General features: G+C 38.5%; 1 protein-coding gene across 1 annotated transcript in view; it reads left to right on the forward strand.

Annotated features, from left to right (window-relative positions):
* Positions 1-14,459, forward strand: part of RYR2 (ryanodine receptor 2) — a 424,890-nt gene that overhangs the window by 260,841 nt on the left and 149,590 nt on the right. Inside the window, exons 50-56 of the mRNA XM_028104495.2 lie at positions 752-830; positions 2,936-3,025; positions 3,692-3,829; positions 5,607-5,684; positions 7,431-7,506; positions 11,893-12,016; positions 12,488-12,603. Coding sequence (XP_027960296.2) covers positions 752-830; positions 2,936-3,025; positions 3,692-3,829; positions 5,607-5,684; positions 7,431-7,506; positions 11,893-12,016; positions 12,488-12,603 — 701 coding nt within the window. The remainder of the gene's footprint in view (positions 1-751; positions 831-2,935; positions 3,026-3,691; positions 3,830-5,606; positions 5,685-7,430; positions 7,507-11,892; positions 12,017-12,487; positions 12,604-14,459) is intronic.

A 14,459-nucleotide genomic window follows, 5' to 3' on the forward strand; every position in this document is an offset into this window, starting at 1 on the left:
CCATTCATCAATATATTTAATATTTCCAAGTCCCATATTTACCATTAGACTGGGTTATCACTTGCATGCACTCAACATCTGTTCAAGAGATCAAATATTAGTTAAATATGAAAGGAATCAAAAATAAGTGTTAAGATCACAGAGCATGAGTAGGTTACTTTTCACTATAATCCATATTAACAACAGTTAGAATGTTATTTGTAGACCATGAAGTTTAAAATCATTAACACATCACCAGTTGTGGGACATTAATTTAAAATATTAGTACATTTAAAAAATGTAACCAGATTTCAGCCATCTTTTACCCACTTACAGTTGTTGTAGACAAGACTTAAGTCAAAAAGGGAGAATAACTTCAAAGAATGAATATAGAAGAGAAGTATGTCTTTAAGCTCATTGCGTCAAACTGTATCTTGATTCTGGTTTTAAATTTTTTTTGGTATAATCTATTGTCCTTATCTTTGAATATAATTTAATTATTTTTATTTATATTATATATAATTTTTATCATATGTAACTTATGTGGAGCCATAATAATGTATGGATTAATATAAGATAAGCAGATAGAACATTACGGCTTGCGTTTTACTTTGTTCCTACACTATGGAAAAGTAATACCTTGTTAAGATAATTTTTTAACAGTTGTGCATCGAGTGGGATTTGTGCAGTCATAAGCTGTGAGTAAATTATTGGTATGATTTCCTGTAAATCCTATAAAAATCAAGCTTTTTTTCCTTTATTTTTCTCATAGTATTACAATTCCTGAGAAGTTGGAATACTTCATTAACAAATATGCGGAACATTCTCATGACAAATGGTCAATGGACAAGGTAAAAGTCAGAGTATCACATTCTAACTCAGTACTGAGTGTGCCTAATGACGAGTCACTGCTCAAATATTTCTGACCATGACAGTTTTCTACTTTAAAGTGAAAGCTGTGTCTAGATTAAGAAAGAACATTTAATTATGATTTGTTGATACAGTATTTAGTTAGTTCTGCCATTAACACATGTGTAACATACATATGAATAACAATATTTGTTCATAAAGGGGCGCCTGGGTGGCTCACTTAGTTAAGCAACAGACTCTTGGTTTCAGCTCAGGTCAGGATCTCAGGGTTGTGAGATCAAGCCTAACGCCTGTCTCTGTGCTCAGTGGGGAGTCTGCTTGAGAATTCTCTCCCTCTGCCCCTTCCCCCACTCAAATAAATAAATAAAATCTTAAAAAAAAAAAGTATTTGTTCTTAAGCACAGTTTTAGGAATAAAAATTGTATTAAGTCATAAATATTGTTTCTAAACACATTGTTTATGGGAGTACAAAGTAAAAATCATAAGTACAAGTAATAATCATGGCAGATGGATGGATTTATGGAGAAACATATTCCGACTCATCTAAAGTTCAGCCATTAGTGAAACCATAGAAACTATTATCTGAAAAGGTGACTCTGCATCAGAAATCCTTTAAAGAAACTTTGACTTTATATATAATTTTATATTAGATAAAACCTTGAAAATTATTGATTCGAATTGAGTGTTTACATCTTCTACTCCTCGGTTGTGTGTCTTACTACCCAGAAGATCTGTAGGTCACTAAGGATAAATCACATGGCAAGATGACATGTCTGTGTTGTCAAAAAAAAGAAAAAAAAATAGTGTAAGCAAATGAGATAAGTAACACATGTCCTACCAACCATGAAATTCTCCAAAAGAAAGCTTGTGGCTGAGTAGTCACACTATGTTGAGGCTGGTTAAATTTGAGAGATGATAACTGTGAAGGTTTGTCAGAGAAATTGAGCTGAGGATGCAGGAATCTAAGAGAAGCATGCACTGTTGGAGGCGTGAAGGTCAAACATCACAGGTTCTGAGGTTTTGTACAGCAGCTCTGTGTCATCCTGCTAGACTTTCTATTCAATTTCAGTTCTTGCCTTAACCAGTCCGTCTCCTTCTCCTAAGAAACCCTCTTTTTGGTTTGATAAATGTGTGGCTCCTTCACTTTGTTTACTCGTTTACTTACGAGGTGAGTCAGTATGAGTTAAGTTCTCTTTTATGTAAAGACTTCTCTTTTATGTTGGGTACTGAGCTGGTGGTGATGGACAGGAAATGTCCAGGTAGGCTGTCCTGAGCAATTCCAGTCCAGTTACTCAGATTCCATAGGCAGATATGAGAGGAGATAGGGAAACGGTGATGGATACAGAATATGTATATGGGCAAAATAACATGGAACAAATGTGTTGAGAGATGATTGAATACTGGAGCAGACAAAACAGGTAGCATTATTCAGAGAAGCTTCCACATAAAGCAGAATAATCCAGTTTTCCTGTTTAAAATGAGCATTTCAAAAAAACATTTTAAAAAATAATAAAAAGAGCATCTCAGGTGGAGGGTCCCAAGATGTGGCAGAATCAATATGATGGGGGCCATGCACCCCGTAATTTGCTCCTGGGGGGAGTGCTTATGACAGAATCACAGACCTGGGTCTGTTTAAGGAAGACTGGGTGTGTTTAATCTTTGGATGAGAAGAATTGCTCTCAGTGTTTACTCAAAAATAATACTGGTTAGGATGGAAATCTTTATATTGACTTATGCTGGGTGGAAATCAAACCTTAATGTCTTAGTTTATTTTAGATTTATTTTACCAAATACACTTAAACACATGCACACCTACACTCTCAAAAACTAATCTGTATAGGGGCGCCTGGGTGGCTCAGTTGGTTAAACCGCCGCCTTCAGCTCAGGTCATGATCCCGGGGTCCTGGGATCGAGCCCCACATCGGGCTCCCTGCTCATGCGAGAAGCCTGCTTCTCCCTCTGCCTGCCGCTCCCCCTGCTTGTGCTCTCTCTCTCGCTATCTCTCTCTGTGTGTCAAGTAAATAAATAAAACCTTTTTTAAAAAAAAAACTAATCTGTATAAATAATTTTGATGATTTTTTTTAAGTTGGCAAATGGATGGATTTATGGAGAAATATATTCAGACTCATCTAAAGTTCAACCATTAATGAAGCCATATAAACTATTATCTGAAAAGGTGAGGGTTTTTTTTTTTTTTGGATATGTAGTTTAATTTATTTTGAATTTTTATTATGCAATTTATGTAAATTATGTAAATTATGAGGTTATTCTCGCAATATTTTTCTGTCCCTTTTTTTTATTTTTATTCCTCCCCAGTATTTTTAAGGACTTTAGAAAATATTCTTATCATGCTTAAGAGTTTCTTGATGAGGGATAATGAAGTATTATTTACAATGATTGTTATTTATAAGTTTTCATGTATTTTGCTTATTAGGAGGAACAGTCAGTATCTTGACAAATGAGGTGAAAAGGACTTTGTAGCTTGGTGCTTATGGAGCAAGAGTTATTCTTGTCTGTTTATTCAGATGATGGAAAAGCCTTCACATGCGTATCATATAATCTGGCACTGTTTCTCCTTTTTAGTTTCTATCTAAAGTATCAGAAGTAGGGAAACTAAAGGCAATTAACCTCCACGCTGAGATCCCTCTTTAGCGGTCTTAGTCAAACTAAGTCTCAGCTCACTCTGCTTTTCAGAGATTTTACTTTACTTTTTCATTTTTAAATAAACAATGCCAATCTTTTTTTCTTTATAAGTAGAGGCAGTCTATTTCAGATTTTTTAGTTTCATTCGGATTCATCACACCCACGCCCTTTTTTTTTTCCTCTTTCTTTTTGTCGCTAGGAAAAAGAAATTTATCGCTGGCCAATCAAAGAGTCTTTAAAAACCATGTTGGCGTGGGGTTGGAGGATTGAGAGAACACGGGAGGGAGACAGCATGGCGCTCTATAACCGCACGCGTCGAATTTCTCAGACAAGTCAGGTGAGCACCACAGTGGTGAATCCACTGCTCATGTCTAATTCTGGTTTTTGTCAGTTTTAAGACATACATTTGCCATGGTATCTGTGAAATTAGGAATCATTTCATCATTGTGGGGTTGATGAAGTATGGCTTGGTGCTACAGGAAATACTGAGGCAAGGATGGCTCAGCCTATGTCCGCAGATTTTTCCTGTATAGCGGAAAAATTTGGAGAATAACAAACATTTTGGAAATACAGTGCTGATGACAGAATGGCGAATGAATTAAAGAAGGGGGAGATTGAAGACAGAAAGGCCGATTCCTTGGGAGATACTGTAGACATCCCGTGAAACAAAACAGAAGTAGTAAATATCGGAATTAGAGCAAAGATAATGGGAATGGAGGGAAGTGGATATGTCCTGGAGATATTGTTGAAGTAGAAAAGACAGAATTTTGTGACTGTCTGATAGAGGATTGTGGATGAGGAGGAGTAATCCGAGGCGATAGCCATGGATCCGGGCCGGCCGGCCAGGTGGGTGGTTATGTTAGGTAAGGTAGGGAACACAGCAGCCCTCGGACATGACAAGGTCAGAACAATAATTTGATTATAGATGTTGTGTTAGGCAGAATCTCCCAAAGATGATCCCCAGTTGCTGGAATCTTATGAAAGTACTGTTTTACTTGGGCTTTCCCAGTACGATCAAAGTTAAAAGACCTTGAGTAGAATGAAGGGGAGTAAGTCGGAGGGGGAGAGGAACCATGAGAGACGATGGACTCTGAGAAACAAACTGAGGGTTCTAGAGGGGCGGGGGTGGGGGGATGGGTCAGCCTGGTGATGGGTATTAAAGAGGGCACGTTCTGCGTGGAGCACTGGGTGTTATGCACAAACAATGAATCATGGAACACTACATCAAGAACTAATGATGTAATGTATGGTGATTAACATAACAATAAAAAAATTAAAAAAAAAGTTAAAAGACCTTGAGATGGGTGGAAGTGGGAGTAGGGCGCCTGGGTGGCTCAACTGGTTAGGCGTCTGCCTTCTGCTCAGGTCATGACCCCAGGGTCCTGGGATCGAGCCCCGCATCGGGCTCCCTGCTCAGCGGGGAGTCTGCTTCTCCCTCTCCCTCTGCCCTTCCCCCAACCCACGTCTCAAATAAATGAACCTTAAAAAAAAAAGAACACAAGACAGTATGAGAAGCCTTAGAGTTGATGAAAAGATATGTTTCATTTTTAAAAAGTGCCAAAATTCAGAAATTGCCAAAATTCAGAAACTATGTTTCCTTGTTGTTGGGGATAACTTTGTTAATCGTTGACTACTGACTACTTTTAAAATTAAAGAGTTGGTTGTATGTTGTCTTAACATTTGGCCCATTGAGACATTTGTAGATATTGCCCTCTTTGATTAATTACTGTTTGCATGAGGAAGAGTAAATTTTATTGCAGCCAATTCGAATCTGTGAGAAACTGAAGAATACAGGGATCCTTTGACGAAGGTAATGTTTCAGAATCTTGGATTCTTTGCACAATTTGTTGAATTCTGACCATTAGCTTTTGGGATTGGCAGTCCCTGAGATGTTGGGATGTATTATTCAGTCATCAATGGAAATGATCAGACACCCAAACATGATTTAATTTGCTAGATATGTTTGTGAACTAAGTTTGTACAGATATACTTGCCAGTTTCAGCTGACGAAACATTACACGTGGAGGTTTATTTGTCCCACATTTCTGACGTTTGTCTTAGGTCTCCACTGGGTTTTTTAATTAGACTCCATTTTTTTCACATAAATCGTTTAGGTTTCTGTAGATGCTGCGCATGGTTATAGCCCCCGAGCCATTGACATGAGCAATGTCACACTGTCCAGAGACCTGCACGTAAGTATTATTGACTTTTAAACGTATCCTGCAGGGGCGCCTGGGTGGCTCAGTTGGTGAAGCGTCTGCCTTCGGCTCAGGTCATGATCCCGGGGTCCTGGGATCGAGCCCCGCATCGGGCTCCCCGCTCAGCGGGGAGTCAGCTTCTCTCTCCCTCTCCGTCTGCTGTTCTGCCCGCTTGTGCGCTATCAAATAAATAAATAAAATATTTTTTTAAAAAGTATCCTGCAAAGTTCATTTTTTAAAAAGCATACTGTAACACTTCCCTTTCCATATTTTTCCTCATGAATTATTTGAATGTGGTGATCATATAAAGGGTCTATCGAATTTATAGATTATGGACCTTAACTTCTTAATTGCTTTTAAAGTTGGTATAACTTTTTCTAGGATGTTTCCTCTAGATAATTTCTTTTCCTTAAAGATAATGTCTATTAAAAAAAATCCTCCTATAATGAAGTAGTTGTGTGTGAAAAGAGAGTAAATAAGGAATTAGTAATGCTCTGCTTAAGGGTAACCTCAGTTACTCATTAAAGAATGTGTATTTTAAGTCATTTATCCGGTAACCTTAGTTACTCATTAAAGAATGTATATTTTAAGTCATTTATCCAGTTACTCATTAAACAATGTGAATTTTAAGTCATTTATCCAGTAACCACAGTTACTCATTAAAGAACGTATCTTTTAAGTCATTTTGAACTGGTGGCGTTCTGCCTGTTCCGTCCATAGGTGTATCTGTTCTCCTTTGTCCCTAAGGAACATACTTTGAAATGGCTGCTTTGAGTAAAAGAAAGTGTGTTGTCCTGGATCAGAAGTTGACAGGTTGACATAATGATCAAACAACAATATTGGTATTGTTAGTATTATTCCAAGAGAAATAAATACGTAAAGGCAAACCCTATGTCGTTGGTCATGTTAATTATCTTCCATTGTTTGGCTTGCCCGATGCTCCTGTATGGATGGGTATCTTAAAATGAGATAGTTAACTTGAAAATCAAAAGGGAAAAAGAATCTGAGAGGCAATCTTATCAAAAAGCAAAAGGCCACAGAAGGGCACCTGGGTGCCTCAGTCTGTTAAGTGTCTGACTTTTGAATTTAGCTCGGGTCATGGTCTCATGGTTGTGAGATCAAGCCCTGCGTTGGTCTCCCCACTCAAGTGGGAGTCTGCTTGAGATTCTTTCCCTCTGCCCCTCCCCCTGCACACACACATTCTCTCTCTCTCTCAAATAAAAAAAAAAAAAAAAAAACAAAAGTCCACAGAAAGGTTAATGTGGTTTGTCTGAGTTGTCTGGTCTCTCCCCAAGTTTGGGACAGACATGGAATCTAGAATGTCCCTCTAGGGTTCTTTGCATTCATTGTTTAGTAAAGTTTAGATTGTCTTTTAAAGCTTTGGAGATTACAATAAGAACTTGTAAATAAATAGATTTTTTGTTAAAGTTCATGGCTAATTTGAAGTTTCATTATTGAATTAATAAAACCTGTGTCCTTGAACATTACAAATAACAAGAATCATTCCCATCAAATCACCTCTGCCATTTACTACTGCGTGGTTTCACAGGCTGGTAGAATTATCTGGGATTTAGATTCCAACTAAGAGTTGTGTTCACTATCTTTCAGAGGTATTTTAGCACTGACAAGCTATGATTTATTAATTTAAAGTATGTTATGATATTACATATTGGCAAGCAAAGTCCTCTATTTCTATTCCTTAAATTATAACTGATTTGCTAAATATTTCGTTCATTTAAGGCTATGGCAGAAATGATGGCTGAAAACTACCATAATATTTGGGCAAAGAAAAAGAAACTGGAACTGGAATCCAAAGGTAATGTTTTCTAAAAATCCTGATTAAAAAACAATCAGAGTGCGACTCTGTGAATCTCTGAAATGGATAAAACAGTCTTTTTAGAATGAGAACTTATTATACATTTGTTTTCTTAGAACAGTTCAAATACGCCTGTAACAGTTTCAGGTGGAAATTCCATAATTACCTGACGGCAAGTGTACATTTCTTCGTGTCTCAGAATTCTGATGGCTCTCTCTTACACATTTTAGCTTGTAGATATTGGTTTCTCATCCTAACATTCAAGGTATTCTGTGAATTACTTAGACCTTGCTCACTGACTTCTATCCCTAACTTGAATATTTTCCTTACATCATCCCTTTCCACTTCTGGTCAGTCCAGTCATGTTCTTCTCTCTTACATGCTTTTGCTTTTCTCTTCTGCTGTTTTTCTTACATACTAAAATGACTAAATATTCTTAGTAATTTCTCAAATCCTTTTTTCACTTATTTGCATAAATCATTTCTTCAGTCTAGTGCCTCCTACACCGATGATCTCGTTCATTGTTATTTATTCAGTATTGGTCTATAAACATGATTTTGTGTGTGCATGCACGTGCACACCTCTGATTACTTCCTATATGGACTTCTATTCCCCCCCGCACCCCGAGAATATAACTGTCTCAAGATCAGGACCATAACTTCTGTTGCTTTTGTAATATTTACTGTGTAGTTCTAGGCACCAAGAAACTCTATTTCTTATTTGTTGGCATAGGTAAAAATATATGGGAGATAGTTTTGAAGGTCTGGGGTATTTCAGGGTGAAAAGTATAGCTGTGATATTGTACGATGGTACCATGTACCAAACACTAGGAAGCAGAGTAGCACAAATTAGAGTCGGCCATGGAAATGAACAGAGAGGATTTCGTTTTTTTTTAATTTTTTATTGTTATGTTAATCACCATACATTACATCATTAGTTCTTGATGCAGTGTTCCATGATTCATTGTTTGTGCATAACACCCAGTGCTCCACGCAGAATGTGCCCTCCTTTATACCCATCACCAGGCTAACCCATCCCCCACCCCCCTCCCCTCTAGAACCCCCAGTCCGTTTCTCAGAGTCCATCGTCTCTCATGGTTCGTCTCCCGCTCCGATTTACCCCCCTTCATTCTCCCCCTCCTGCTATCTTCTTCTTTTTTTTTTTTCTTAACATATATTGCATTATTTGTTTCAGAGGTACAGATCTGTGATTCAACAGTCTTGCACAATTCACAGCGCTCACCATAGCACATACCTTCCCCAATGTCTATCACCCAGCCACCCCATCCCTCCCACCCTCCACCACTCCAGCAACCCTCAGTTTGTTTCCTGAGATTAAGAATGCCTCATATCAGTGAGGTCATAGGATACATGTCTTTCTCTGATTGACTTATTTCACTCAGCATAACACCCTCCAGTTCCATCCACATCGTTGCAAATGGCAAAATCTCATTCCTTTTGATGGCTGCATAATATTCCATTGTGTGTGTGTGTGTGTGTGTGTGTGTGTGTGTGTGTGTGTGTGTGTGTGTATGTATACCACCTCTTCTCTATCCATTCATCTGTTGATGGACATCTTGGGAACAGAGAGGATTTCTTACACCACAATTGGCTACTGCAAAATTTGACTTAGGGCTAGGCCTATTTTTCTAGAATCATTCCATGAACGTTTGTTAAATGGATGGATGGATGGATGGCTAGCTGAGTCATAGTGGCATAGAGTTTTGCTTAGTGGAATTCTTGAAGGAGCATTGTCCACATGACTAGTAAACAAAATCCCTATTTTTCACATGAGCTGATGACATGAAAAAAATCTATTTTTTTCCAAGTAGGTTTCAGTCACTATGGCTTGGTCAATTTCTGAGCCAGCCATTAGGTGTCCCACAGCCAGTGTTTTCCTGAAGGCATGCTGCCTGTGAGACGTCCAGACCTCTGTGGACAACTTGTATTGGTCCAGATTCAGACTGCGTGGTTAGGAGACAAGTGTGGGTGTGTCAGGCCAAACGGTGAGGTGGTGATGTTAGTCCTCAAAACCTTTAATCTTCTTACTCCACATAACCTTCCCCTTTTGAAGGAGAAAGTGAGTGGTTGAGGACCAAAACAGCAGACCAGGAGGAAAGGTGTTGGAATATACAGCACTGAATCTTGGCTTTTGGTTGTTGAGACTAACAACAGTCGGAGAGATGAGTCTTAGGAAGAAGATAAGCGAGAGGCTGTGGACAGCTTTAGGAAAAAAACGACTTGTGCCTTTTCTCAAATTTGTTCTCTCTCCTGGGGACTTTGACACCAACCTGTGTCCTCAGGTGCCAGTCATGGTCCCTGTCTTGGTGCCTGCGGTGTGCGTGTGTGTGTGTGTGTGTGTGTGTGTGTGTGTGTGTGTGTGTGTAAGTGAGGAAGGGAGGGATGGAGGAAGGAACAGCAGGAGAGAAGTACAGGAAGTCAGGAACAAGGAGACAGCTAGAAACAGAAACTCATTTACCTTTACAGTCATTTACAATTTACAATCACACACCTAGACATCTAAAAGAATCTGTTCAGGAGCTGCATACTTTAGTTTCCACCTATCCTGGGCTTTTTATTTTCTTTCTCTCTCTCTCTCTCTCTCTCTCTCTCCTTCCTTGATTATCTGGTATTGGTATCTGACTCCCAAATCACTGTGGTTGCCAAATTAATATAATTTTCCAGGAATAAAGGACTAAATGCAATAGTGGAGTTCAAAATAGGAGATGATTGCAGGATTAAATTCGATGTTTGGTTTACAATTTTTTTTCATAAAACATCCTGTTACATCTTTGACTATGGTAGAAGTCAAATCTGTTCTCGGTGTGCTTAATAATATATTCTTTATCCTTCTTGCTCTTTGCAGAGTGCTGGTTTCTATTGTCTTCTAACAATTGCGTTATACTCGATACTATTAATACCAGACTATAAAATAACTGGCGGATCCTTCATGTGTTCAGTGTTTGTTGGCTTGGTAGCGGCAGACTGTTCTTTGCATTTATGACACTATAGTGTCACCTAATGGTGAGAAAGCTCAGTGCGCGATTGCATTTCTGTAGATGGAACTCTCAGTCCAAGCAAATTCCAGGGAAATATGGCATTTTCTCCTTTGCCTTTTTGATTGCTTATTTCACACGTCAGGCAAATTCATTATTTGTGATTGTTTTAATGGCTCCCGGCGACATCATACTGGACACTGATCTAATAGGCTCTATGTTGTCCCCACAATTCAAATCAAATATTTATTTTTAGGTATTTTTTCTGGAATTCCCATTAGCAGCTTGGTTTCCAGGAATTTCAGCATCCTGTTGAAAATATATTCCCATACGTGTTTTATAAACTTTACACCTGGGGCACACCGCTCATCAGATCTTTACATCTGGAATTACCAGTGCATGTTCTGAAACTTTTATAAATTTTACAGAAATTTTTACAAAGTCCGTAATTTTATAAAGACATTTTTCAGTATTCGTTTTTTAAAAAGTTCAGTATTTTCTAAATCTAAAAGGATGCTCTTTTGTACTTTTCACTAAAATAGGTAAACTGGAAACCTAGATGCTTGCCAAAATTTTTAATCAGTCAAGTATCTATGCTAGTCTTATTAGACATTTAAGAGAGATTCGCTTTTAACTTAGCGCGTAAGTATAGGTTTTGTGTGGAATATGTGACTCTAAAGTACTGTTTGATCTGGGAAGCATACTAAAAATTCCATATTTGGGGCGCCTGGGTGGGTCAGTTGGTTAAGCGACTGCCTTCGGCTCAGGTCATGATCCTGGAGTCCCGGGATCGAGTCCTGCGTCAGGCTCCCTGCTCAGCAGGGAGTCTGCTTCTCCCTCTGATCCCCCCTCTCATGTGCTCTCTCTCTCTCTCATTCTCGCTCTCTCAAATAAATAAATAAAATCTTTAAAAAAAAATAAAAATTCCATACTTAAGACATTTTTTTCCTTCTCTCTCTCTTGGGGGTGGAAAATGAAGCCTATCCCTTGAAATGTGCCTTATAATTTCACTAGCTCAAGCTGTGCATGTTTTGGGCTGTATTTAAACACTCCACATCCAGAATTCCTTTGGATGGAGAGGGCATGCGGCTTCTCCTCCCTTCTCATGTGCTTGCAGATGTCATCAGAACTTGACACCACAAATACCCGCGCATCCGTATTTTAATTGCCTCTTAGAAGGCCTATGCACAGTCTTTCTTTGAATGGGTTTCCTAAATTAATTAGAACATTAAAGACACTGGAGAGGCAAGAGCCTTATATGACTTATATATACTCCGTGTATAATAGATACTAGAAGTTCTGTAATGTGGTCCTGTTACACATGCCGCTCTATCACATTTCAGATTATTTTCTAATTGCAGTGCTGTGTTCTTGTCTCGGCATGCTCTCAGGAGGTGGAAATCATCCCCTGCTGGTACCCTATGATACACTGACAGCCAAAGAGAAAGCCAAGGATAGGGAAAAAGCACAGGACATCCTCAAATTCTTGCAGATCAATGGCTATGCTGTATCCAGGTAAAAGCACACCGACCACTACACGTTCTTGTTAAGAAGACTGAATGTTTAAACATCCCTGTCAGATTTAATGCTGAAGATGATTCAGTGATCCATTTAAACCTTAGAGCTATAGTATCTTCAAAATACACACATCAGAAACATTAACGCCCTTGGCTGTTTGTCACCCGATTGGTTCCTTTCACTACCTAGGTTAAATCTCATCCATCTTTTGGGCACAAATTTTTGGCGAAAATGACCCTCTCTTTCTCTAAAGGTGACTTTTTTGGCATAATAATAGAGTTACTCTCTAGAGTTTTATATCAGATACAAGATATTCCTTATAAATTAAATCTCACTTTTGCCTTTAGCTCCAAGGATATTAGATCACCTTCCATTTTTATATATACCATATATACTTTTTAAGCAAAATTGGACCTTCCAGTAGTCTTTGTAGGAACTGATTTCCAGATTTCATTTTTGCTGCTCTAGGGGGTTCAAGGACCTGGAATTGGACACACCGTCCATTGAGAAACGATTTGCCTATAGCTTCCTTCAGCAACTCATTCGCTATGTGGATGAAGCCCATCAGTACATCCTGGAGTTTGGTAGGTACCATCGTCCTATTACTAACAGTCCAGTGTTTGTTATTCTTCATGTTGACAACATCAGGGTCTAGAGCAGCACAGACTGCCAGGCTGTTTTTGGTCTGTTCCCTGGCGGTATAAACACCGTCTACCCATCCTATTACTAAATAGAACCTAACAGTCAGTAGGCAAACGTGTTCTTAGGGATGGGTAATTTTAGAAACCTTTAAAAAAAAAAAAATCAAACATACCATTCTTTTCTCCTTATAATGTTTATTGTGATTGATTTTTTATTTTTGAAAGACCTATATGGACATCAGAATTTAAGATACAGTTAAATCTTTCCTTATGAAATTAATGGCCCTGCTCTTGATAAAAACCGAAACTGTGGATCCCCAAACTTTCTAAGCGGTGTGAAGGCCTTGAGTTTAGCCTTTGTCGGGATATACATTTATACTAGAGTATCTGCGATGAGGAACACTTTGTTACCCTGTTAAAGTAAAACGGAAGACCTCCTCCCCATGTGACCCCATGCTACCGAAGTATGAAGAGAATTCCTTGTTTAATTTTTTTTATCCTTTAAAAGGTTTTATTTATTTGTTTGAGAGAGAGAGGGAACATGAGCAGAAAGAGGGGCAGAGGGAGAGGGAGAAGCAGACTCCCAGCTGAGCAGGGAGCCCGATGTGGGACTCGATCCCAGGACCCTGGGATCATGACCTAAGTCAAAGGCAGATGCTTAACTGACTGAGCCACCTTGAGGTGCCTCAAGAATTCCTTGTTTTAAATCTTAGATTCAGAACAGATTTTCAAGACAGCCTCTTCTCATATCTTATTTCATGATTGTCCTCAGCACTACTGACTTAAAATGTGAGTGGTTAAGTGCTGAGCTCCATGTCAGATCATGTTCCAGCCCCTGGTTGCTAGTAAGATAGAAGGATTAAGGATTAAGATAGCCCCTTTGGAAAAACAAGTGTGTTCTGGTAATTATCTTTTTATTTTCTTTTTCATGCTTTTTTTTTCTGTTTTAATTTTTGTTTTTTAATCCTCATTCTCAGGGCCCATAGTCCTAGATCCCTTAGCAATAAATATATCCTTCACAAACCCATCCTGACCAGGGGCTCTTTTTGCTACTGTTTTCTTAGGATTTAGGACTTAGTGTTTGGCATGTCAGATTAAAGTTCATAGAAATTCGAGCCCTTTGGTATTTTCTTGTTCCTGGTCTCCTGTATCCTAAATGTGAGGGAAGATTTTCCAGTTGAGTATTGTTCTCTTAAAGAGCCTCCTCCTTTCTCAGCCTGCTCTTTATCTGTAGCCAAGGGCTGTACTTTGGCTTTCCCCTTAACTATCTTTTCCCAAAAGCCAGCGGTGCAAACTAATTTGTAATACGTAATCTCTCTGTAGCTCATACAATGACTTTTAAAAAAAAATATGATTTATGAGTTACCCTGAAAAGTAGCAAATTAGTCTCAATTAATGAAATTTGTTTTAAAAAAAAAAATGAGGCCATGGTGAATTTTTGAAGCCTTTGTGCATAGAGCTAAAAACTGAAATTTCTCAAGCATGTTTAAAAGTATCTGATATGAGTAGCAACTCAAATTTGGTCTTCCTTACGTCAAGAGAGAAGGAAGGCAAAATCAGAGTATTAATAAAAACACTTTTTTTTAAACCCTGCAGGGATAACAGAAACAGAAATGTGACGGACAAATGTGTTTGGGTCTTATCCACATTGTATTCAAGTTTCTGAATAAACCAGTGTTTGTGCAGAGGGAGTGGTGAGAACGTGGCTGCAAATTCACCTGCTTAGCGTATTTCTTTCTTTCCACAGGGTAGAGGGTCTTCTAAACCCAATGTTGGGGAGAAAGTGAGGCTAGGTCAGT

Source organism: Eumetopias jubatus, unplaced genomic scaffold, assembly GCF_037043125.1.
Source record: "Eumetopias jubatus isolate StellerSeaLion01/CBP00866 unplaced genomic scaffold, mEumJub1_p1.0 scaffold_17, whole genome shotgun sequence".
Lineage (NCBI taxonomy): Eukaryota > Metazoa > Chordata > Mammalia > Carnivora > Otariidae > Eumetopias > Eumetopias jubatus.